This window comes from Scyliorhinus torazame, chromosome 6, assembly GCF_047496885.1.
Source record: "Scyliorhinus torazame isolate Kashiwa2021f chromosome 6, sScyTor2.1, whole genome shotgun sequence".
Classification (NCBI taxonomy): Eukaryota; Metazoa; Chordata; class Chondrichthyes; order Carcharhiniformes; family Scyliorhinidae; genus Scyliorhinus; species Scyliorhinus torazame.
In genome coordinates this window covers 174,494,041-174,517,475 of record NC_092712.1, presented here as the reverse complement: position 1 = coordinate 174,517,475, position 23,435 = coordinate 174,494,041, and the positions used below count along the sequence as shown (strand labels likewise).

Below are 23,435 nucleotides of genomic sequence, written 5' to 3'. Positions count from 1 at the left end.
AAAATATTTTTAAAATAAAAACTATAAAGGACTACATTCCTAGGGCGGCACGGCGGTGCAGTGGTTAGCACTGCTGCCTATGGCGCTGAGGACCTGGGTTCGATCCCGGCCTTGGATCACTGTCCGTGTGGAGTTTGCACATTCTCCCCGTGTCTGCGTGGGTTTCAACCCCACAACCCAAAGATGTCCAGGTTAGGTGGATTGGCGACGCTAAATTGCTCCTGAATTGGAAAAAAATAATTGGGTACTCTAAATTTTTTTTAAAACGACTACATTCCTGGATGTGGGAATGGACATAAAGAATTGTCCAGCTGCATAAGCTAGACAGACTCTAATGTGCTTATAAAATTGATTAACTATTTTATTACCTGTACAATACTGCTGGAGGCGCTAATGATTTTAAAGTTCCTCCATCCTTCTTACTTGGTCGTCGTTCCTTGGGAGTACGCAGAATCACAGGGAAATTCAATTTCTGTTAATTTAGAGATATTTTTTAAAAAGAGCATCCAACTAGGAGATAGGTGATAAATCACCAAAATTGAGCACTGTAAAGAAAGCTGAATACTCTCCTTGGCAATATACTACTTAGATGCACTACATTTTAATTCCCGAGAGTGCAACGGTTTTAAAATCAATTTCAAAACAACAATTCACATCAAAGCAACATGGAAAAGCTTTAGAGAATACTAATTTCCACAAGTTTTCAAAGTGATATGTTATTTTATATGTTGGGAAAACTCCACCTTTGACAAAGAATATTGCAGCAGTTTATTTTTCACAGCATTCAAATACATTGGTGCTCCACAGGTTAATTAGAAAAATTATCTTATTGGACCAAACTCCCCACAAGACAGACAAGATTCTCTTTGGGTTTCCACTAATCTGCAGTATGCTCGGTTCCCAGACAGCAACCATCCATCAAAGTCATTTCACAGTGGCCCTGTGGGCCTGCATCTGTTCAGCCAACTGGAAAAATGTGTCATGCAAGCTGTGTAAATGAATCCTGCTGTTACCAATTTTGCTGCATGCAGTTGAAAATATATTAGCAAGTCTCTTTGCCACTTATGCTTTGCTATTTTCTGTCTTGGCATAAGGTACTAAAACTAAGATATCGCAGTTGATAAGCAAAGCCCTTTTTAAGCATCACAACTGGTATCCAATTGCATTAGATTTTCAGTTTCACAAAGTAACCACAGGGCAATTTATGTCAGTCTTACTTGAGAATGCATATACTGTTCTCACTAATAGCTTCCTCTCAACCCCGGCTAACAAAATCACAATTCAAAACTGAAGAGGACAAAATATTTTATTGCAAAGGTCTTTTAATACTTGATTTATCTGCTCTGCATAAACCTTTGTAATTATGTTTTTTTTCTATTTTGATTTATTTACGTATTATCGTGTATGCATTGATAGTAATGCTAATTAGCTCACCACCCCTCCCAAAAATAGCTTTACCAATTAGAAATCGTGAAAAGAAATTCCCTTCTCCCCAAAAGAAATGATAAACCATGCTACCAAATTATAATTGCACATTACAGCACAACTGTCTGTCACTAATGAAAAGGCGGAGTAGAATTTAATCACTGTTCATGTTATCCAAGAAACTGCTTTGTTAATCGAGGCAAGATGGCTAAAATTATTAAATCTTTATTTAGCATATAAGACATTAGTTCTACCCAGCTTTGTAAAATCGTACAATTGAAAAACGAAATGCAGTGTGGTTGAGAGGGGGACTCAGGTCAATCACACATGACAGGTCAATCAATTACCACAAATGAAAAGAAATAAATACAATCTGCGAACAAGATAGCTATTATAACTTTCAAACAAACCAGAAGAATCTTGCAGGTGGCATGACTACAAGTTTTATTTCAATCAGAAATCATTACTCCAAGTGTACAACTGATCAAATAGAATTTTTTCAGGTACTAAATAATTGTGAAGGGGGTGCAACATGGGTTAAAGCAGCCAATCGGCAGATTGCATCTACTAACCTGCCCAACGATGTTACTGAGCGTACTCCACAGAGTCTGACCTTCTCGACGTAATCTACCATTCATATTTCTCAGGTTTTCTAGAGATTCAAACAACTGGATAATAGAGAAAATATGTAAACAATGAAAATAAAGTACACGATATTTAAACAAAAAAAATACATTTATCATTCTAGGCCTGCCTTTTTGTTTTACTGTCTATAGGAGGCACTCTAAACTTACAAGCTCACAATGTCTCAAAAAGCAGGAAAAAAAATCCAAACAGTAAATCCCTCCAGGGGTCAGTGATAGAATGGGTAGGGGTTGGGTGGCAGTCAAGACAAATATGCCGCTGACCAGGGCAGCTCTGGTGCTGCAAAAATATGAGGAATAAAATGGGAGAATTTAATCAATTATATTTCTATATTACACTAATGTGTAAATAGGACAAAAACATTTTTAATGGGGAACATAATTTTAAGTCAGGAGTGCAAGCTATAAACTCAACCACCCTACACAGAGCAACATCTATGTACCGATCATAGAATGTAATATATTTAGGATGGTTCATCTGGTGAAACAGCTGTAAGTGCTCCTGGTAACTTTGCAGGAAAAGGGAAGCCACTCATGAATTCAGCTTGGATGAAAAAACCAGCAGAGAGGAATTTACAAGAGAAAGCACTTTCAGGGTGTATTTTAATGAGGTAAGCAACAAAATGGGCGGCATGGTAGCACAGTGGTTAGCACTGTTGCTTCACATCGCCAGGGTCCTAGGTTCGATTCCCGCTTGGGTCACTGTCTGTGCGGAGGCTGCACGTTCTCCCCGTATCTGCGTGGGTTTCCTCCGGGTGCTCCGGTTTCCTCCCGCATGTCCCTAAAGACGTGCTTGTTAGGCGATTTGGACATTCTGAATTCTCCTTCTGTTTACCCGAGTGGGCGGTGGAATGTGGCGACAAGGGGATTTTTACAGAAACCTCATCGCAGTGTTAATGTTAGCTTACTTGTGACAATAATAAAGATTATTATTAAACAGTTTGTGTGGAATTTTGGCTAGTTTTTAAATGTGACATCAGCATTTTATATATATTTTATGTATTAAATAGAAAGGCGTGATATACTGGAAGCACCCAGGAAAAGGTGCGAGGGAAGGGAGTAAAAATAAGAAACAAGGCAGGGCAAGGGGGGGTGGAGTGGGAACAAACCATGGAACAAAACCAGGGATGTACTTCTGAGGCTATATAAGGCTCTGGTCAGACCCCATTTGGAGTATTCTGAGCAGTTTTGGGCCCCGAGTTTAAGAAAGGATGCGCTGGCCTTGGAAAGGGTTCAGAGGAGGTTCACAAGAATTATCCCTGGAATGAAGCGCTTGTCGTATGAAAAACAGTTGAGGACTCTGGGTGTGTACTCATTGGTGTTTAGAGGGGGGGGGGGATCTTTTGAAACTTACAGGATACTGTGAGGCCTGGATAGAGTGGACATATTTACATAGGAAAAACTAGAACCAGAGGACACCATCTCAGACTAATGGGGCGATCCTTTAAAACAGAGATGAGGAGGAATTTCTTCAGTCAGAGGGTGGTGAATCTGTGGAACTCTTTGCTGCAGAAGGCTGTGGAGGCCAAATCACTGAGTGTCTTTAAGACAGAGATACATAGGTTGTTGATTAAGAAGGGGATCAGGGGTTATGTTGATGAGAAAAATATCAGCCATGATTGAATGGCAGAGCAGACTCAATGGCCGAGTGGCCTAATTCTGTTCCTATGTCTTGTGGTCTTATGAACTGATGAACTTTCCTAAGGTGGACTTTCAGCTACACTCGTTAAGCCACAATTAGCAGTAATTTTGCAACTCTCACCCACATTTTTCCGTTGGAAGGACAGTACCAACCCCTTGCCACATCTAGAGGCTACCAACAAATTAGAAGTGGCCGGCTCACGAAATATTGGATGGGAAGCAACGGTAACAAACCAGGGGGCAGAGAGCATGCTCGCGGAACACTCTCTGTGGCACACACTTTTCGAATGGAAGATGCACAAATTTAAAATTACACCAACATTAGATTTTCTTCTCGTTTCACAAAGGCTAATATTGATTTTAAGAATAGTAGCATATATTCATAGTTTAAAATTAATCTGGAGAAGGGATAGGAAACAAAAATGCTCACAGCGCAACAACAGTTTAACACAGTTTAAACTCATCAAACGGGTTGTTTTAGAGTTCAAATTAAACTCTCACTCAAATCTTAACTTAGAAAAAATCTAAATGTGTCAATAACCTATGTACAATTGGGAGGGTGTTGCTCTGGGAGTCTTCAACATTGACTCTGGAGCCTCTGGACACCATGACGTTTCACTGGTTCACCAGTTCAAACATGGGCAAGGAAATCTGCTAATTGCCACCTGGTGTTACACCACCCCCCTCAGCCGATGAATCAGTACTCCTCCATGTTGAACACCACTTGGAGGAAATATGGAGGGTGGCAAGGCCGTAGAATGTACTCTGGGTGGGGGACATCAATGTCCATCACTCAAACTGGCTCAGTACCACCAGAGACAGAGTTAGCCAGCCATAAAGGACATAGCTGCTAGACTGAGACTGCCGCAGGTAGTGAGGGAACCAAGGGAAAAATATATTTGACCTCATCCTCACCAACCTGCATTTGTCCATACAGTATCAGTAGGAGTGACCACTGCACAGTCCTTGTGGAGACAAAGACCCGTCTTCACATTGAAGATATCCTCCAACATGTTGTGTGGCAGTCCTCTTTGGGTAGTCCCTCAGGTTTGAGGATGACTTGCTTCCACTTCCGAGAGATTGTTTCTGCGGTGGCTGAATAGTCCAATCCTCGATCTGCAGACTCTGCCACAGGTTTGGCAGGTGGTGTTTGATAAGGTGGGTGGGACACTCTGGATTCGGCTCTCACTTTCCACTGTTTACATGTGGCCTCTGTCTGCTCCACCCTGTAACGCTCAAGGTGATTGGCATCTTCACGGATGTTTTTCCTCCAGTTTTGTGCGTGCTAATGCAAGCGATTCCCATGTATCGATGGGGAAGTTGCATTTACTTAGGGCGGTTTTAAAAGTGTCCTTGTCGCGTTTTCGCAGCAATCCTAGTGATCGCTTGCCATTGCGGAGATTGGGGTAGAGCACCTGTTTTGGGAGTATTGTGTCGGGCATGCGGACAAGGTAGCCCACCCATTGCAGCTGGTGGAGAGGAACCTGTGCCTCGATACTGGGGATATTAGCCTGAGAGAGGTCGTTCACCTTGGTATGCCTTTCCTGCCAGTGGATTTGCGGGAATTTGCAACGGCACCATTAGTGAACTTGACCTGCCTAAGTTGCTGCATCAACCAAGTAAGTCTCAAGTCAACGCACACTACGAGATAGGCGCTCCTAGCTACTAGTCCATACCAGCTTTGAAGCCTGCAGGCTCAGAACCTGAACGAAAGGCCATTTGTTCCCCTGACCTGGTGGGCCAGTTCCAAAGCAAAGTATAGGCCTATAGTGTTAGAGATAGTCTAGTAAGTAGAGTTTATGCATGAGTAGTGATTGACTGTGTATAATAAATGTGTTTTGATTTGAAACTTACTAACTGCTGTATTGAGTTATTGATCAGCACTTAAACTTGAACCTCGTGGTGGTATCATACAGATACCTGGCGACTCGAGAGCAAAGGTTATAAAACAGAGCAAATTAAGTAAAGACACAACAAGCAACATTTACTGCTGTGTCTGAGCCAAATTAAGAACCAACCAAAAGTTAGCAACAGTTCAAACACAGACAAAAGAACTGAACTCCAGAGGTGAGGGGAGAGCGACTGTCCTTGACATCAAGGCAGCATTTTACCCGGTATGGCATCAAGGAGCCCTAGCAAAACAGGAATCAATGGGAATAGGTAGAAAACTTTCCACTGGTTAAGAGTCATACCTATCACAAAGGATGATGGTTGGGATTGTTAGAAATTAATTACCTCAGTCCAAGGACATCACTGCAGGAGTTTCTCAGGGTCTTGAATTGGGCCCAACCATCTTCAACGGTTTCATCAATGACCTTCAATATAAGGTCAGATGTTTGCTATTAATTCCACCATTCGCAAGTCCTCAGACACAGAAGCAGTCCACATGCAAATGCAACAAGACCTGCTGGACATTATCCAGGCTTGGACTGGCAAATGGCAAGAAACATTTGTGCCGTACAAATGTTAGGCAATGACCATCTCCAACGAGAAAGCAAACCATCATCCCATGACATGTAATGGCATTGCCATCGCTGAATCCCCCATTATCAACATCCTGGGGGTTACCACTGACCAGAAACTGAACTGGACTAGCCATATAAACACTGTGGCTACAAGAGCGGGTCAGAGGCTTCGAATCCTGTCACGAGTAACTCACCTCCTGATCCCCCAAAGCCTGTCCATCATTTAAAAGGCACAAGTCAGGAGTGTGATGGAATACTCCACACTTGCCTGCATGAGTGCAGCTCCAAACACACTCGAAGCTTGATACCATCCAGGCCCCCTTGGCACCCCTTCCACAAATATTCAGTCCCTCCATCGATGCACAGTAGCAGAAGTGTGCCATCTACAAGATACACTGCAGGTACTCACTAAGGCTCCTTAGGCAGCACCTTGCAAACCCACAACCACTATCATCTAGAAGGATGAAGGCAGCAGATACATGGAAACACCACCACCTGGAAGTTCCCCTCCAAGTGACTAACCATCCTGACCTGGAAATATATCACCGTTCCTTTACAGTCACTGGATCAAAATCCTGGAACTCATGCCCTAATAGCACATGGGGTATACCTCCATCATATGGACTGCAGCGATTCAAGAAGGCAGCTCATCACCACCTCTTCAAGAGCAATTAGGGATGGGCAACAAATGCTGGCCTAGCACCAGTGAAGCCCACATCCCGTAAAAATGAATTTAGAAAAAAGGGGGAATATGAGACCGCTGCTAAAATGAGTCAGGTTATTGGTGGTTTTATAGGCTTTGTCTTGAGAGAAGAGATATTCCCTTACTCCTCTAACAAAACAAGTAAACAATTTAATATTTTGAGAGACACTGGGGCAGATCAGTCACTGAGGATGACTGATGATACATGTGGCTCTCTTCACTAAGTGTCTTGAATCTCAAACTTTGGCTTCTTTAAAAATGTTATTGGTCCCTAACCAGATCTCATCAACAACTTGGGGATTGGGCCAAGGATCATAACAAGTGGAAAATGATGGCTCAAAGCAGAAAGTGGGTATTGTAAAGGAGTGGGAGATTCCACCATCAAGTTTGTTCACCACGATGAAACATAGGGCAAATATCTTGGAAGAGTTTGACAAACTGATATTCTCTCCAGCAAGGAAGAGGATGGAAATGGCTGCATAAGTCAAAGTTGAAGAAGCTCTGCTAACGTGGTTCAATGTAGCCGAAGTACAAAACATTCCCATCTCTGACCACTCCTTCAGGAAAAGGCCATCACCCCGGTGAAGAAGATGGGTTGTGTTGGAGTTTACCATCGGCAACAGATGGCTGGATTGGTTCAAGACAAAAGCAGTGTGGGCGCAGCAGTTACGGCAGCAATGACAGATGGCAGAGTCCAAAATGGTCTTACTCACATCTTTTGGTGCATACTCGTATGGGACATTTCTAACACAAATGAAACCAGACTTTTTAACCATCTTTATCCACACTGCTCTTTGATATTTAAATATGAAACATGTAATGGCAGAATGCTATGGTCTGCATCAACATGGGGGGCACTTGAAAACTACCGCATTTTATGGTAAGCATATCCAAGAAGTCACATTGCTTTGCGCATGTTAAGACACTGTCCACGCAGTATAAGGCTAACAAAACCGCCTGGATGACCTCCAGCATTTGTGAGGCATGGATTGGGAAACTGGACAAAACATACCAATGAAGGAAAAGGAAGATTGTCATTACAATTATCCCGCACACCTCTACATAGCTGGCATGAAGAGCATAAAACTGTTAATCTTGCCTCCCAAAACCATGGCCAAGCTCCAGCTAATGGATTGGGGTGATAGGAACCTGAAATTTCCTTACCAACAGCAGTTGATCGCTCAGGATATTGAGATCATGATGCCAAAAGCATGGAAGATGGTGACCGAAGCCACTATTTCCAACTGTTTCCAACACACTAAGTTTAAAAAGGTGGCGAATGCACAAAATGCTGAGAATGAGGAAGAGTCAGGCGAGGTCAACCATTCAACCGCTCAGCTGAGGGAGGCAGCATGGAAATTCCATCAGAGAAAACCATGGAAACTTATGTAGAGGTGGACAATGCCATACTGTGCATGACAGAACTGACAGGTAATGCCATCACACAAGCAGCAAATACTTCAACCGAGGAGCTCAACGATTCTGAATAAATGCCCGCTTGCTCGCCCACGTATTTTTAGGGATGCTCCAGGATATCGCATTGCAGCATGAAAATACTGAAAAAATGCTTGACTATGTTGAAGACAAGGCAGACTTTATCACGCACATCCAAAAAGAGCACACCAAACAGAAAAAGATGAAAGTTTTTCTGGAGCTAACACCTGGCTTTAACAATGCAAATCTCCATCCTTTGTACGGTCAGGTCGTTGTAAGGTGTGAACAAATTGAATAAACACTTTCATATATTTTCTGCTTTAATGTGTTTTCATTTGACATTTGAATCAGTTGTTTTTGACATAGACCATGTTTGTAGGCATATTGGGTTACATTGAGACGAACACATGCGGGAATGGGGCTTCCTCAGCTACTATGAAGCTCCACCTAACACAAATTTGGAGGCAGATCCTCTCGAATTCCACTTTTCAAGATTTTGTTTCTTATTTCTCCCTCCGCCATCTCTCCCCAACAAAATTTTTTTTTGGGGGGGGGAGTGGAATGCTTGTCTGTGTGTGCACGTGTGTTAATTCCTTACTAAAAAGGGTAGCACGGTACACAGTGGTTAGCACTGCTGCTTCACTGCGCCAGGGACCAGGGTTCAATTCCGGTCTTGGGTTTGTAAGTGTTGTCCAAGCCTGTATGGGTTTCCTCCGGGTTTGTTCCCACAGTCCAAAGATGTGCAGGTTAGGTGGACTGGCCATGCTACATTGCCCCTTAGTTTCTAAAGATTAGTTGGGGTATGGGGATAGGGCGGGGGTTTGGGTTAGGGTGCTCTTTTGGAAGGTCAGACTCAATGGGCCAAATAGCCTCCTTCTGCACTGTAGGGATTCTATGGATTCTAATACAGAGACTGTCAGTAAATACTTTTATCACAAATGTTGTCTTCCCCAAATACGATGCAACAGTCAAACTGCCACAAGAACTGTTTTTATTTCTCAGTTTCTGATTGGTATGATAAAGATTCCCTCCCAGGGTTACACCACCCTCTCCAGATAAACAGAGAATACACTGAATATTCAAGTATAGTGGACACTTTAACTTAACTGTACCTTATTATACTCTACATGAAGTGATTCCTGCTCATTTTGAAGTTTATCCTTTAAGTTCTTTTGTTCACAAATGTTTTCCTGTATCTGCATCATGCGCATATTTCTCTCTGTAAAAAGAATAGATGGAATTAAGAGACTGGTAAATTAATAAAATGAGGCAAATTAATTAGTTTACAATACTTAACAAACGTATCAAGTAATATCAGAATGCAGTCAATAGCTTAATTTTCTTGCTACAGTGGGCCAATATAAATATGTATATTTAGTAAATAACTACAAAATTAAGACTAATTAATTTAGCCCCAGCCTTTATTCAAGGGAGAAAAGTGTTTCACACAAATTAAAAAATAGTAGTCCATGGAATGTTATCCCAGGAATTAGTGAATAATTTTATTTGAGAATTATTTTTAATCCGTTTTTTTTGTTTCCATACCAAGATAATAATTCACAAAGTCAGCAGTCAAAGCTGGCTGCTTGTGCTTTCTCCTGCCATCTACACTGGAGTTGGTATCTAGCGTATCTACAGGGAAAATGTCTGTGCTAATTCCCATCAGTTCAGCTTTCCGCATAAGCTTGCGTATCACTGAGGCGCTACTGGTGAGTGGTCGTGGCAGCTTCTCCCTGGGAACCCAAGCATTGGGTTTGGTACTACGAGCTAATTCCACTTTAGCACGATATTGCTGCAGTCTTGTAGTAATGCGAGCCTAAACATAAAAGGAAATTTCAAATATCATCAACACTAATAAATTGAACACAAAGGCATGTTTTACATTCAAATTAGAACATACATTGCTGAGAACATAATAGATATTAGTTAACGGCACTTAATTAATTATGGTAACACTTTTAAGTCAAAATGTTAGTTCCTCAACATTCATCAATTAGTTCAACAAAATTATCTCTCATACAGTGCAACAAAAGTTTGAATTTGCCTAACTTCATATGTTCCTTAATCTGGAATATATAGAGTTTAAAGAGTTTAAGCTCCGCTAGTTGTATTTTTGGTGTGCACTGGTTAGCTGGTAGTTCCTCTACCTATTCCTTTCACAACTTCTATTGTTTTTAGCCTCTTCATCCATCCCTCCCATCTCTCTTTTAAAATCTTCATTCTCCATTGCCCAGCCAAGCACCACGCAAATAGTCTCACCTTTACCTGAATTTCTTCCCTCGGTCTATGACCCAAACAACCTTTCAATCTCAGGCCTTTCAACCTCCATCTCAACTCAACTCATCAAGTTTTCACATCTTAGTTCACTGCCATGCTAATCTCACGTTTCATATAGAATGTCCCAACCCTTCACAGTCACTCATTTGAACCTGCCATCATTTGTGGCTTCGGTACTCTATTTGTGTCAATCAGCGATCACTTGATATCTACATCTCAATTCTCTCTCAGCCTTACTTCCTTCTGTGGGAGCACCCCTAGAAAATTACTCTCCCAATTCACTTACAACTGCTGTTTAGCCTTCGTTCCTCTATTCAGAATGACATTTCTGCAACGACCTGCTCAACCACAACTTCACCTCCACCTGTGATGTCCCAAGTCCCCATTAAAATCATTACTCTACCTCAACCTGGTCAACCCCCCAGTTAAGTTCCATACCTCTGCTCCCTTAAGCCCAAGGAATGCAAACTTAAACCCATACAGCAGAGAACTGGTTTAGCCATTCATTGCCAGAAGTGGCTAGACCACAGAAATCAGATCCTGTCCCAACTGCCAAATTGCTCACTATTCCAGGATCATCATAGAATGCAGAGATAAGCCCTATTGCAAAGCATCTTCTTCATCTCCTCCATCCTCACCAAATAAACTGCAATGATCTTTTGGACTCATTGTCAATAAGACTGAGACATCATTCAGATACCTTTCTCATTTCCTTCTTTTCCAATAGCTTGGCAGGCCAAACTTCTTCCAAAGTTCCTCAGACACCTTAGTCGGAAACTTGTTTCTCTAGTTGCTTTCCTATCCATACCCTCATTCCCTCTCCAAGCTCAACTTAATCATGAGAACCACCACTTGCTCCCTCAAGTCCATTAACACACAAAATGCTGATCATGCAACTTCACTTCCTGGCCCCCAAGTTAACGGATATTACTATTAGTTGGCTCTCCCAAGGTACTGTTTCCCCCCACCCTTCTTCTCTTTTGTCATCACCCCTCTTGAAAAGAAAACCCTCTGCCCCATCATCCTTACAAACTACCACCCTGTTTCCAATTTTCCTTTCCTCTCCAAAATCCTTTATCTTTGAGTAGATTGCCATCTTGATTGTATTGAGAAACACCCTTAATAAACCTCTCATCGTGTTTCACAAGAATCCAGAGTGTGGACATCTCTCTACCGTTTCCCTTTGCAGCAACAAAGAAATATAACAAATGTGCTACCTCCAAAATCCATGTCCATCTTTCCTGGAACTCAATGTTCAAATCCCTCCACTCGGGTTTGTACACTTACCACAGTACTGCAACAATAGATACCCTAGGTTACTGTGGCAAATGATCCCTCCTTGCCCTTTGAGACCTGTCTGCAGCTCAACACCTTTGGCCACATCAATCTTTTCCAGCTAGGTGGGACTGCACTTGCCTGGATTCATTCTCATCTATTCAGCTGTAGCCCAGGTTCACTTATAATTACTTCTCCCCTGCTCGCGCATTGTTATCTCTTGTGTTTCCCCAAGATCTATCCTTGATGCACACATATTTCTGAACCACATACCACATGCTTCCCCTCAATTACATGTCAGGTTCCACATATAGCTGATTACCTCCATCTCTACCTCATCACCACCTCTGTCTACTCCACCACCCCATCAATGTAAATAAATTGTCAAACTGCTTGTTTGACATCTTTTTTGGATGTGCAGAAATGTGCTCCATCTAAATAAGTTAGCCAATGCTATTGTAATAAAAGCAAATTACTGCGGATGCTGGAATCTAAAACCAAAAAGAAAATGCTGGAAATTCTCAGCAGGTCTGGCAGCATCTGTAGGGAGAGAAAAGAGCTAATGTTTCAAGTCCAGATGACTCTTTCAATGCTATTGTCTTTTGTTCCCATCACAAGTTTACTCCCTAACCACTTACTCTCTATGGCAACTCTGAGGCTGAATGAGACTATTTGATGCCTTGGTGTAACTTGTGACCTTCTGATGAGTTTCTGACCACATGTCCATCCCTCCAATTAGACTGTCTATTTCTATCTCCGTAACACTGCTGAGCTTCAGCTTTGCCTCAGTTAATCTGCTGCTAAAACCCTCACCTATGCCTTTCTTACATCTAGACTTGACTATTCTAAAACATTTCTGGCTGATCTCTCATCTTCTGCGCTCCATAAACTTAACCTCATCGACTGCCTCTATCTAACTTGCATCTGTATCCTAATACACCTAGTCAAGTTCAACCATCACTCCTGTGCTCACTGTGCTCCTGGTCAGGAACACCACAACTTTAAAATTCTAATCCTCTTTTCAAAACGTTCCAAGGCCTCACCTCTCTAATGTCCTCAGCCCTACAACCACGACACCTTTCCAATTCAGGCCTATTGCACATCCTCAATTTTAATCAACCATTGGCAGCCATGCTACAATATGTTTGTTGCAAGGATAATCATTACCTTTAATGCTGGGTACATGAGTAATGTTTTAAAAAACAATGTAATATTTCACATTTATAATTAACAATAAGGTCTAGCATGCTGCAAATAAAAATGCAACAAACTGTTTAAATTTGATCAAATCCATTGACCATTTGCAACTGCATTTTTATTTCATTTAACTTACATAGCTATTTATCTTTAATACTAAATATTGCTAAGTAGTGTGGTGCATTCTGGCACCCATACCTGTGCTTCTGGTGTAACATGCTTGTCTCGCTCTTGCAAAGTCATTTTACAGTAGGACTGCAAAGCTAAATAGTTCTTTCGTTTCCATTTTCTATCAAACTTGTCAGCGTGTTGTTTGCAATATGCAAAAAATGGATCAGCTATATCCTGTTCCAAAGGACCAAAAACAGAGACACTTCAATTTTCCATATATAAGGAAGTTATAGCAAGAGTCTTTTCAATTGAAAAGGATTGTGATGGCATCTGTCCTGATTGCCAAACTTTTCAAAGATAGTCAACAATTACAGCACAATGTTTCAGACCTCTAAACTGAGCAGCTGGTTGCAATCGACCACAACAGATGCTTTTACACACCATAAGCACACATTAACATTTAAAAAACTTGAATATGTATTGAAATTAGAAACAATTTTTTGCATTGCTTGTTTCCATGTATTAGTTTGAAGCTGCACTAAAATCTGACTTTAATAAACACTTGAAGTTTCACCTCCTCTTGACACAATACAGACTTTCTTCCCTTCACAAATGATATTTTGATGCTAAAATTTACCAACAATTATGGGCCATCTTGCATTAAATATGGCAATTGCTTTTTCTATCATGCCAAAAGGCATTTGTAAAGGCACTGCATAGTAGGCTCATGAAAAAAGGTTCAGTATGGGAAGTCAGTTGACAAGCCACAGAATGAATAGCAAAGTGGCTTCCAAACAAATCAGAGAAGGTTAAAGGTAGTTACTCAGTGGCAGAAAATGCTAGGATCCCAATTTACAGAAAAGATTTGGACTTGGAATCTGAAGTATAAGGGTCTAAATTGGGTAGAAGAGCAAAAGGATCTGGGGGCACAGATTCACAAATCATTAAAGTAGCAACTCAAGTTAATAAATGTAAAAGAACACTGTCTGGAGAGTATAATTCAATACATTAATTAAAGTATAATTGAAAATCAGATAAGTTATGTTCAACTAATAAAGAAGTTTTAACAAAATTATATTGCATTGAAAAACAAAGTTTCATCTGTAATTTATGAAAATAGTTAAGGATGGTATTTGATTGAAAGAGACTTGCAATCTTGTAAACAATATATTAAGTCTGAGGATTGGGAGCGTTTTAGAAACTAAAGAACCACTAAAAGGTTGATATTAAAAAAGGTAGAATGAGAGTAAATTAGCCAATGATACAAAAACAGAGGGTAAGAGTTTCCACAATTATATAATTCCACAATTATATAAGTTATAGGGGACTCAATTGTAAGGGGAATAGATAGGCATTTCTGTGGCAGCAAATGAGACTCCAGGATAGTATGTTGCCTCCCTAGGGTCATGGATGTCTCGGAACGGGTACAGGACATTCTGGAGGGGGAGGGTGAACAGCCAGTGGCCGTGATACACATCGGTACAAACGACATAGGTAAAAAAGGGATGAGGTCTTAAAAGTAGAATACAGGGAGCTAGGAAGGAAGTTAAGAAATCGTCCTCAAAGGTAGTGATCTCAGGATTACGACTAGTGCTAGTCAGAGTAGAAATGACAGGATATATTGGATGAATATGTGGCTAAAGAGATGGAGTCAGGGGGAGGGTTTCAGATTCCTGGGGCATTGGGACCAGTTCTGGGGAGGTGGGACCTGAACAAACTGGACGGGTTACACCTGGGCAGGACTGGGATTGATGTCCTATTTGCTAGAGCAGTTGGGGAAGTTTAAACTAATATGTCGGGGGATGGGAACCTATGCAAGGAGTCTGAGAAAGAGGGAACAAGGACAAAAACAAAAGGTAGAAAAGTGAATAAGAAAAGTGATAGGTAGAGAAACCAAGGGCAAAATTCAAACAGGGCAAAATAGAAAAATATTGAGAGGAAGACAAACAATGTGAAAAAGACAAACTTAAAGGCTCTGTGCCTTAATGCACGGAGCATTTGCAATAATGTGGATGAACAAATCGCGCAGTTTGATATAAATGGGTATGATATAATTGGGAATACGGAGACATGGCTGTAGGGTGACCAGGGATGGGAACTGAATGTCCCAGGGTTTTCAATATTTAGGAAGTACAGACATGAAAGAAAAGGTGGTGGCGTGGCACTGCTGGTTAAAGAGGAAATTAACACAGTAGTGAGAAAGGATATTAACTCTGACAACGTGGAATCTGTATGGGTAGAGTTGAGAAATACCAACGGTCAAAAAACACTATTGGGTGTCATATGTAGACCCCCAAACTGCAGTGGTGAGGTTGGGCATGGCATTAAATACGAAATTACAGATGCATGTAATAAGGGAATATCGGTGATCATGGGTGATTTTAATCTTCACATAGATTGAGCAAATTAAATTCGCCACAATGCCATAGACGAGGAATTCCTGGAGTGTATATGGGATGGTTTTCTTGACCAATATGTGGAGGAACCAACTAGAGAGCAGGCCATCGTAGACTGGGTACTGTGTAATGAGAAGGGAATCATTGCCAATCCGGCTGTACGAGACGCCTTGGGGATGAGCGACCATGACATGATAGAATTTTTTATCAAGATGGAGAGTGAAGTAGTTGATTCGGAGACTAGAGTGCTGAATCTTAATAAAGGGAACTATGAAGATATGAGACGTGACTTGGCCTTGATAGATTGGGGAGAATCACTTAAAGGGATGACAGTGGATAGGCAATGGCAAACATTCAAGGAACGCATGGGGAAACTTAAACAACTGTATATTCCTGTCTGGCACAAAAGCAAAATGGGTAAGAGGGCCAATTTCATGGCTTACAAAGGAAATTAGAAATAGCATCCGGTTCAAAGAAGAAGCATACAGATTGGCCAAGAAAAATAATAGGTCTCAGAACTGGGAGCGGTTTAGAATTCAGCAATGATGGACAAAGGGATTGATTAAGGGGAAAATACAGTACAAAAGTAAGCTTGCAGGAAACATAAAGACTGATACTAAGAGTTTCTATAGATATGTGAAGAGAAAGATTGGTAAAGCGAAATATAGGCCCCCTACAGACAGAAACAGGGGAATGCATAATAAGGGACAAAGAAATGGCTGAGCAATTGAATACATACTTTGGTTCTGTCTTCACAGAAGAGGACACAAATCAGACACAAGAAATGTTGGAGAATGAAAGGTTTAGTGAGAGGGAAGAACAGAGGAAGATCAACATTAGTAGAGAAATGGTGCTGGGAGAATTGATGGGATTGAAGGCAGATAAATCCCCAGTCCCTGACAATCTGCATCTCAGAGTGCTTAAGGAGGTGGCTCTGGAAATAATAGATGCATTGGTGGTCATCTTCTGGGATTCTATAGACTCTGGAACAGTCCCTGCAGATTGGAGCGTAGCTCATGTCACTCCAATATTCAAAAAGGGAGGTAGAGAGAAAGCAGGGAATTACAGACCAGTAAGCTTAACATCGGTAGTGGGGGAAATTCTTGAATCCATTATCAAGGACTTTATAGCGGAACACTTAGAAAACAGTGGCAGGATCAGTCAGAGTCAGCATGGATTTATGAAGGGAAAATCATGCTTGACAAATCTGTTGGAATTCTTTGAAGATGTAACCAGTACACTTGACAAGGGGGAGCCAGTCGATGTGGTATATTTGGACTTTCAGAAGGGTTTGACAAAGTCCTGCGTAAATTAAAGCACACGGGGATTGGGGGAAGTGTATTGAGGTGGATAGAAAACTGGTTGGCAGAGAGGAAACAAAGAGTAAGAATTAATGGGTCCTTTTCAATGTGAAGTTGCCCACTTTGACAGGATGAATAGAAAATCATTTCATTAAATGACGAGACAGTGAATATGCTGCAGTACAGAGGAGCCTTGGTATCCTTGTACATGAATCATAATAAGTTAGCATGTGGTACAGCAAATAATTAGGAAACAAACTGAACATTGGCTTTTATTGAAAGGGGGATGGAATATAAAAGGTGGATAGTCATGCTACAACTGTACAGAGCACTGGTGAGGCCACACTTTAGAGTATGATGTACAGTTTTGGTCAGCTTACTTGCGGGACAAACTTGCATTGGAAACAGTTCACAGAAGATTCACTTGATGGATTCCTGGGTTGAAGGCGCTATGTGGGTGCTATGAAGGAATGAGGAATGGTTGAGCAAGTTATGCCTATTGATTGAAGTTTGGAAGAATGTGAGGTGATCTTTTTGATAAAATACAAGGTAGATGCTGAGAGGATGTTTCCTCGCATGGGAGAACCAAGAACCTATGTTTATCGTCAAAAAATTGGCGGCATGCCAACCCTACTTGGGGGGGGGGGGGGGGGGGGTCTTCCCTTGCCTCATTGAATATATTCAAGCCCAATTAAAACAGATTTTTGATTGACAAGGGAGTCATGGTTACAGGCAGAAAAGTGGAGTTAAAGTCACCATGAGATCAGCCTTGATCTTATTGAATGGCGGGGCAGGCTCAAGGGACCACATGGCCTACTCCTATTTCTTATGTTTAAATAGTTGTTAGCATTTATCGCAAGGGGTTTGGAGTAAAAAAGTAAAGGAGTATTGGCACAGTCCTTTCATGAGACGCCATCGACATGTAGCTCTGGCCTCCATGTTTAAGGAAGCATAACAGTAAACTTGTGTTATCCAACACTTCACCAACTGAACTGCCCTAATAACCAGAAATTATAATATCCCCCCCCCCAATCTCTGTCAGTTCGAATTACTTTTTTTTTTTAAAAAAGCTGGCCAGAAACCCACATAGCGGCCCAAAGTTTGGAAACAGTAGCTACCGCTCAGAGCAACTATCTGTGAACTGACTGCTTAATTTTTTTTGAAAAGAATGGAGATTGTGAAGGCATCTCTACCGGAGTCACCCTCTGAAGAGGTTTAAATTTTTTTTAATGAACTCTAGCTTCAGCTGCCAGCCTACACCCCTCCACAGATGACCAGCAACAGCAGCTGTGGCCTTTAGATCAATGTTGCTCCAGGGAAGAGGAAGGTAAGAGGAAGAGGCCTCGCAGATTGCTCTGGCCAATTGTTGGCACGCCACCTGAAGACACATGCCAGGCCTAGCCCTCGGCGTGTAGTCCTTCTGTTTCTAGGAAAATCCTGGTGGTGTCCCCACTCAGCCCAGAAACAGGCAACTAATTATTCAAATTGGCCACATGCTGCTGCTGAGAAGGTAGTCTCTGCTGGCATTGACACACTTTCAGGAAGATCGTCAAGAGACAGGAAGGCATCTGACTGCTGGCCTAATGCTAGGATATTGGAGTTTCCTCACGGTCCTGCCTATACACTGAGCCCATAGGACCAGAAAGATTCTACCCTCTATGTCGCCAAGATCAACAACTTCCCTTCTCTTGCCCTCCACAAGGCCCGTCCCCCACATCCAATGATGTTTTGGCTCTATTTCATTGCAGACTGGCAAAAAATCATTTAGCGATTCAGGTGACACTTGCACATATCAGCTAGGTCGTCCCAATTCCCACTGAATAGTGTCAACAGCCCTACATCGCTGCACAGCTGTATTTTCCAATCTAGAGAGTTATTGATGACAACGATTTGGCCATCTTGTAATCTATTCTGCATGTTTAAAAGTGATCATTTGTCAGGCAGGTACAAGGTACAGGCCCTTGACTACCCAGCTGCTTCCCTTCTCCCCTCAACGACAGGACAGCTGCTTGTTTTGTATCTGGAATAATGTAATTCTCATTAACCGGTATTTTTGATTAACCGCCATCCAAATCTAGAGTATGCCGGACAGCAAATATTTTACCGGAAGCAGTACAATGAAGATTCACAAAATTGGCCTCTCAGACAAGAAGGTTGTCATATGATGGAGAGGTTGAGTCAAGTAGGCCTATATTTGCTTGAGTTTATGAGAGGTGATTTCATTGAAACATACATGATTCAGAAGGTGATTGGCACTGAGATGGTTTCCACTAGTTGGGGAATCTATAAGATGAGGGTACAGTCTTAGGAGAAGGGGATGGTCATTTAGGACTGAGTTCAGGAGAAATTTCTTCAATTAGAGGGATGTGAACCTTTGGAATTCTCTACGCCAGGGGGTTGTCGATGCTCCATCAATGAATAGATAGATTTTGGTCTCTTGGGGAATCGAGGGATATGAAGTGCAGGCAGGAAAGTGAAGTTGAAACCGAAGATCAGCTTTCATCATATTGAATGGCATAGCATGCTCAACAGTCTGTTTTTTATTTCTCTCATTGTTATGCTCTTAAATTTGGTTATACCAATTTGGTTATACCAAATTTAAGAATACTGTGCTCAGTTCTGGTCACCACATTACAAATAGGATATATTTTTTAAAAAGACATTGGAGAAGAAACAAGGGGCGGCACGGTCGCACAGCGGTTAGCACTGCTGCCTCACAGCTCCAGGGTCCTGGGTTCAATTCTGGCCTTAGATGACTTTGTGTGGTGTTTGCACTCTCTCCTCGTGCCTGCGTGGGTTTCCACCAGTTTCCTCCCACAGTCCAAAGATGTGCAGGTGAGGTGGCCATGTTAAATTGCCCCTTAGTGTCCAAACGATTAGATGGGGTTACTGAGATAGGGTGGACGCGTGGGGTTAAGTAGGGTGCTCTTTCCAAAGGCTGGTGCAGACCCGATGGGCCAAATGGCCTCCTTCTGCACTGTAAATTCTATGATCTATGATACCAGAACTGAGAAATTCTAACAATCAGGAAAAGCTGAACATGTTGGGCTCTTTTGTTTAGAAAAGGGTGAGAGGTGACCTTAAAGCAGGATTTAAAATTATGAAGGGGTTCATAGAGAATTGATGAAAAGAAGATACTTCCATTCGCAGGGAAGTCCCAAAACTGGGGGACAAAACTACAATGGGGGTTAGAATGTTGCCCTATTTCTTCAATGTCAGGCTCTGACTGAAACCGGCATGTAGCTCTTCCATCGACACAGGCGGATTTTTAGTCCAGAATTTGAGCGTCTTAAAAACAAATTCAGTGGGCGTGTTTTACGCCGTCACTGTGGTGAGGTGGGACCTGATAGAGATCAGGGCACCCTGATCAGCACAGAAAGAAAACATACCCAGCCCCTCCTCCTCAAACAAGCATCAGGGACTCCTCTCCCCCACACCCCCAATCAATCAGCATGGGGGGAGGGTAGGTGGTCTGCCCCCCACACCAATCAGCATAAGAGGCTCCAACCACCCCCCACCCCTAAAACCACCAATCGGCATGGGATGTTATTCCCAATTAGCACTGGGGCTCTCACCTCACTCACCCAGTCACCACCCGCCCCCCCCAGATCACCACAAGTATCGGTATCAGGGCTCCCATCCCCAACATCCATGATGCAAACCCCGCCCCCGGTAGGGGCTGCCAGGGGCTTGTTCCTCTCAACCCAGGGGCTATATTTACCTTTGCGCCCCCAGGGGGTCCTCTGACCAATCCATTTTTTTTCAAAACTATTGTCACATAATAATAATCTTTATAGTGTCACAAGTAGGCTTACATTAACACTGCAATGAAGTTACTGTGAAAAACCCCTAGTCGCCACATTCCAGCGCGTGTTCGGGTACGCGGAGGGAGAATTCAGAATTTCCAAATGACCTAACAGCACATCTTTCGGCGAGGTATGAACATTCAGTGAGGGGAGGGGGGGGGGAAATTATGTGGCAGCGAGGGCTCGGTAAGTATATTGAAATGTATTGAAATGTATTTAAATGAGGTTCCTGCCCTTTTTGGGCATCAACTGCATTACATCCCCAGCTAGGAGCCTGGAAAAAAAAAGAGAAAAAGAAAATCGGAAATTGCCGATCTCGCCAGCAAGAATCATGTTTTCTGATTCTCATGGGATTTTATACCTGCATCGCCATCCTCGCTGACAGATAACGTGGTCTGAAAATCGTCGCCAATAAATCCAATAAGAATTCAGGAGAAGCTTCGTGACTTTAAAAAATTAGGATGTAGAACCTGCTTCCACATAGAGTAGTTAAAGGAGGCTTGTGTGGAGCATAAAACCTACACAGATCCGCTGACCTGTTTCTCTGCAATACATCAAGCAGTATATTCCGTCGGGCCTCCTCATTTTGTCCATTTTACCGATGCCTATATTCTTGACCTCAGTCCCACTAAACCTTTCAACAACCAACTTTCCCTCTTGGCCCTTATGTTAGCCGTGGTTCTCTTTCCTCACACCTACCTCTACCTGTTGAAATTCGGCACCATAATCCCCTCAGAAATCCTACATGTTCAACCTTGCTTTCCTCGGCAGTCATTGAATGTGTTGCCCCAAATCTGTATCCAGCTTTAACCACAAGTGGCCTTGTTACATTATCATTTTTCTCTTACCCTCTGTTATTTGACATATTTGACATAGGGTATCCAGAAAACGATCATTTTCCAGTTCATTTGGGTTGTCTTCACTTTGTTCTTACTATCCATTCGTATCTGAGTATTTTCAGCATTGGCTTCTATTTTTCCCATTCCCTCATACTGTTACCTGTAGAATCTCCAAGAATCAGTCATTGGTCCCTTCTCTCCCTCGTCTACATGCTGCCCTCAATGTCATCTGTAAACATGGCAGCAGATTCTACGTTTATGTCCTGCTCTATCTTGCCTAACTTGCTCTTGATCCCTCCATTACCATTGTGCTGCAATCATGGATGGTCTGCAATTTCCAACAATTAAACATCAGCCAGATGCAAGTCATTATTGGTTACGCCACAATCTTTGTATTCTCACCAAATTATACCCTTCCCCAGTAGCCGACTTTGGTTGAAGCCCACTATTTGCAACCTATTTGACCCTGAACTGGTCCCAAAAACTGTCAGAAAGACATCTAACTTCCAGCTGTCCAACAATCACCCATTTCTGCTCCTGCCTCAGCTTATCCGTTGCTGAAGCCCACATCTAAAAACTCAACTATCGTAATGCTCGTCTGATTAGCCTCCCATCCCGCATAAACTTGAGCTCATTCAAGACTCTGTTCATATCCTATTCCACACCAATTAACTCTCACCTTTACCCTTGTGATCGCTGACCTACATTAGCTTTCAGTCTCCCCAGCATTTCAAATTTAAAATCCTCATCCTCTTTTTGAAATCCTTTCATTATCTCATCATCCCCATCTTCCTCCACCTCCTTCTGCTTATAACCCACCCAATAGGTTATGCTTTTCGTCACCCCTTTTAATCTCTCCTCTCTTAATAAACATCAATTTCTATGTTGTGTTATGCAATATTTCTCTCCAGTAAAAAGTGCTTACATTACAACAGGGACAATACTTCAAAAAGCAATTCACTGACTGTAAAGTACCTTGGGTCTACTAGTGGTCGTGAAAAGTGCAATATAAATGCAACTCGTGGTTATGTTTAGCTTTCCTTATGAAATCCCAACTATCTGGCTAAGCTCCCTACTTTCTTTTCAGCTTAGTTAATAGTTTTCTAGTGAAGCAATTACAGAGCTATTCATGACCATTACTTGATAACTTGGATTTCAGTAAATTGTGGCAAAATGGACTCAACACTGTTCCTATCGGGCCAAGGTGAAACTGCAACACAATAAAAGCAAAATATTGCAGATGCTGGGAATCTGAAATAAGGACAGAAAATACTGGGTAAACTTGATCTGGCAATATCTGTAGTGAGAGAAATGCAGTTAACGTTTAGAATCCCAGTTGGTGTTAGAACCGGACGGGAAAATCCAAAAGTGGAACCCTAACCATAACTTTTATTTTTTTTAGCGAAACATGGAGAAACAGAGTCACAGGTCTGCTAATAAGTTTTAACAAGGAAAAAAAACATTAAACATGAAAAAACTGGATAATAATACAATAATCCTTTACTACCCCCTTATTTTAACAAATACAGATTTGAAGATTAACATGGATTACAAAGTACATTTATACTACAATGGTCTCATTAACACAAAAAATCCCTTTTAAGCAGTCATGACTGTGGTAAAATACAAACTCCGCTCTAAACCCAAGTTAATGTCTGTGTTTTTCACCTCAGAATCCGCACCTCCTCCCCAGATGATTGTCACTGGAGAGAAACCACATTCCAATCTGAAAAACACACATCAAAATCTTATCCCATAATAACGCTTTCCCTCGGTGGTTTGCATTCCGAAATCCAGTCCAGGTTTTATAAATAACTTTCAAACAAAGTTCTACTCCACTTTTAACAGTGAATCCAGTCCAGGATCTCACACCAACCCCTTTAGGATTTATTGGTCTTGATTGCTCTGCAAACTGCCCACA

At 41.9% G+C, this 23,435-nt stretch overlaps 1 protein-coding gene across 3 annotated transcripts in view; it reads right to left on the bottom strand.

The window, feature by feature from the left end:
* phf14 (PHD finger protein 14) overlaps positions 1-23,435 on the bottom strand; it is a 362,139-nt gene that overhangs the window by 211,556 nt on the left and 127,148 nt on the right. For all 3 annotated transcript variants that reach the window (XM_072509115.1, XM_072509117.1, XM_072509116.1), the window contains exons 8-12: positions 13,260-13,406; positions 9,858-10,128; positions 9,425-9,531; positions 1,998-2,093; positions 369-472 (exon numbers count right to left, since the gene is read on the bottom strand). In XM_072509115.1, coding sequence (XP_072365216.1) covers positions 369-472; positions 1,998-2,093; positions 9,425-9,531; positions 9,858-10,128; positions 13,260-13,406 — 725 coding nt within the window. The remainder of the gene's footprint in view (positions 1-368; positions 473-1,997; positions 2,094-9,424; positions 9,532-9,857; positions 10,129-13,259; positions 13,407-23,435) is intronic.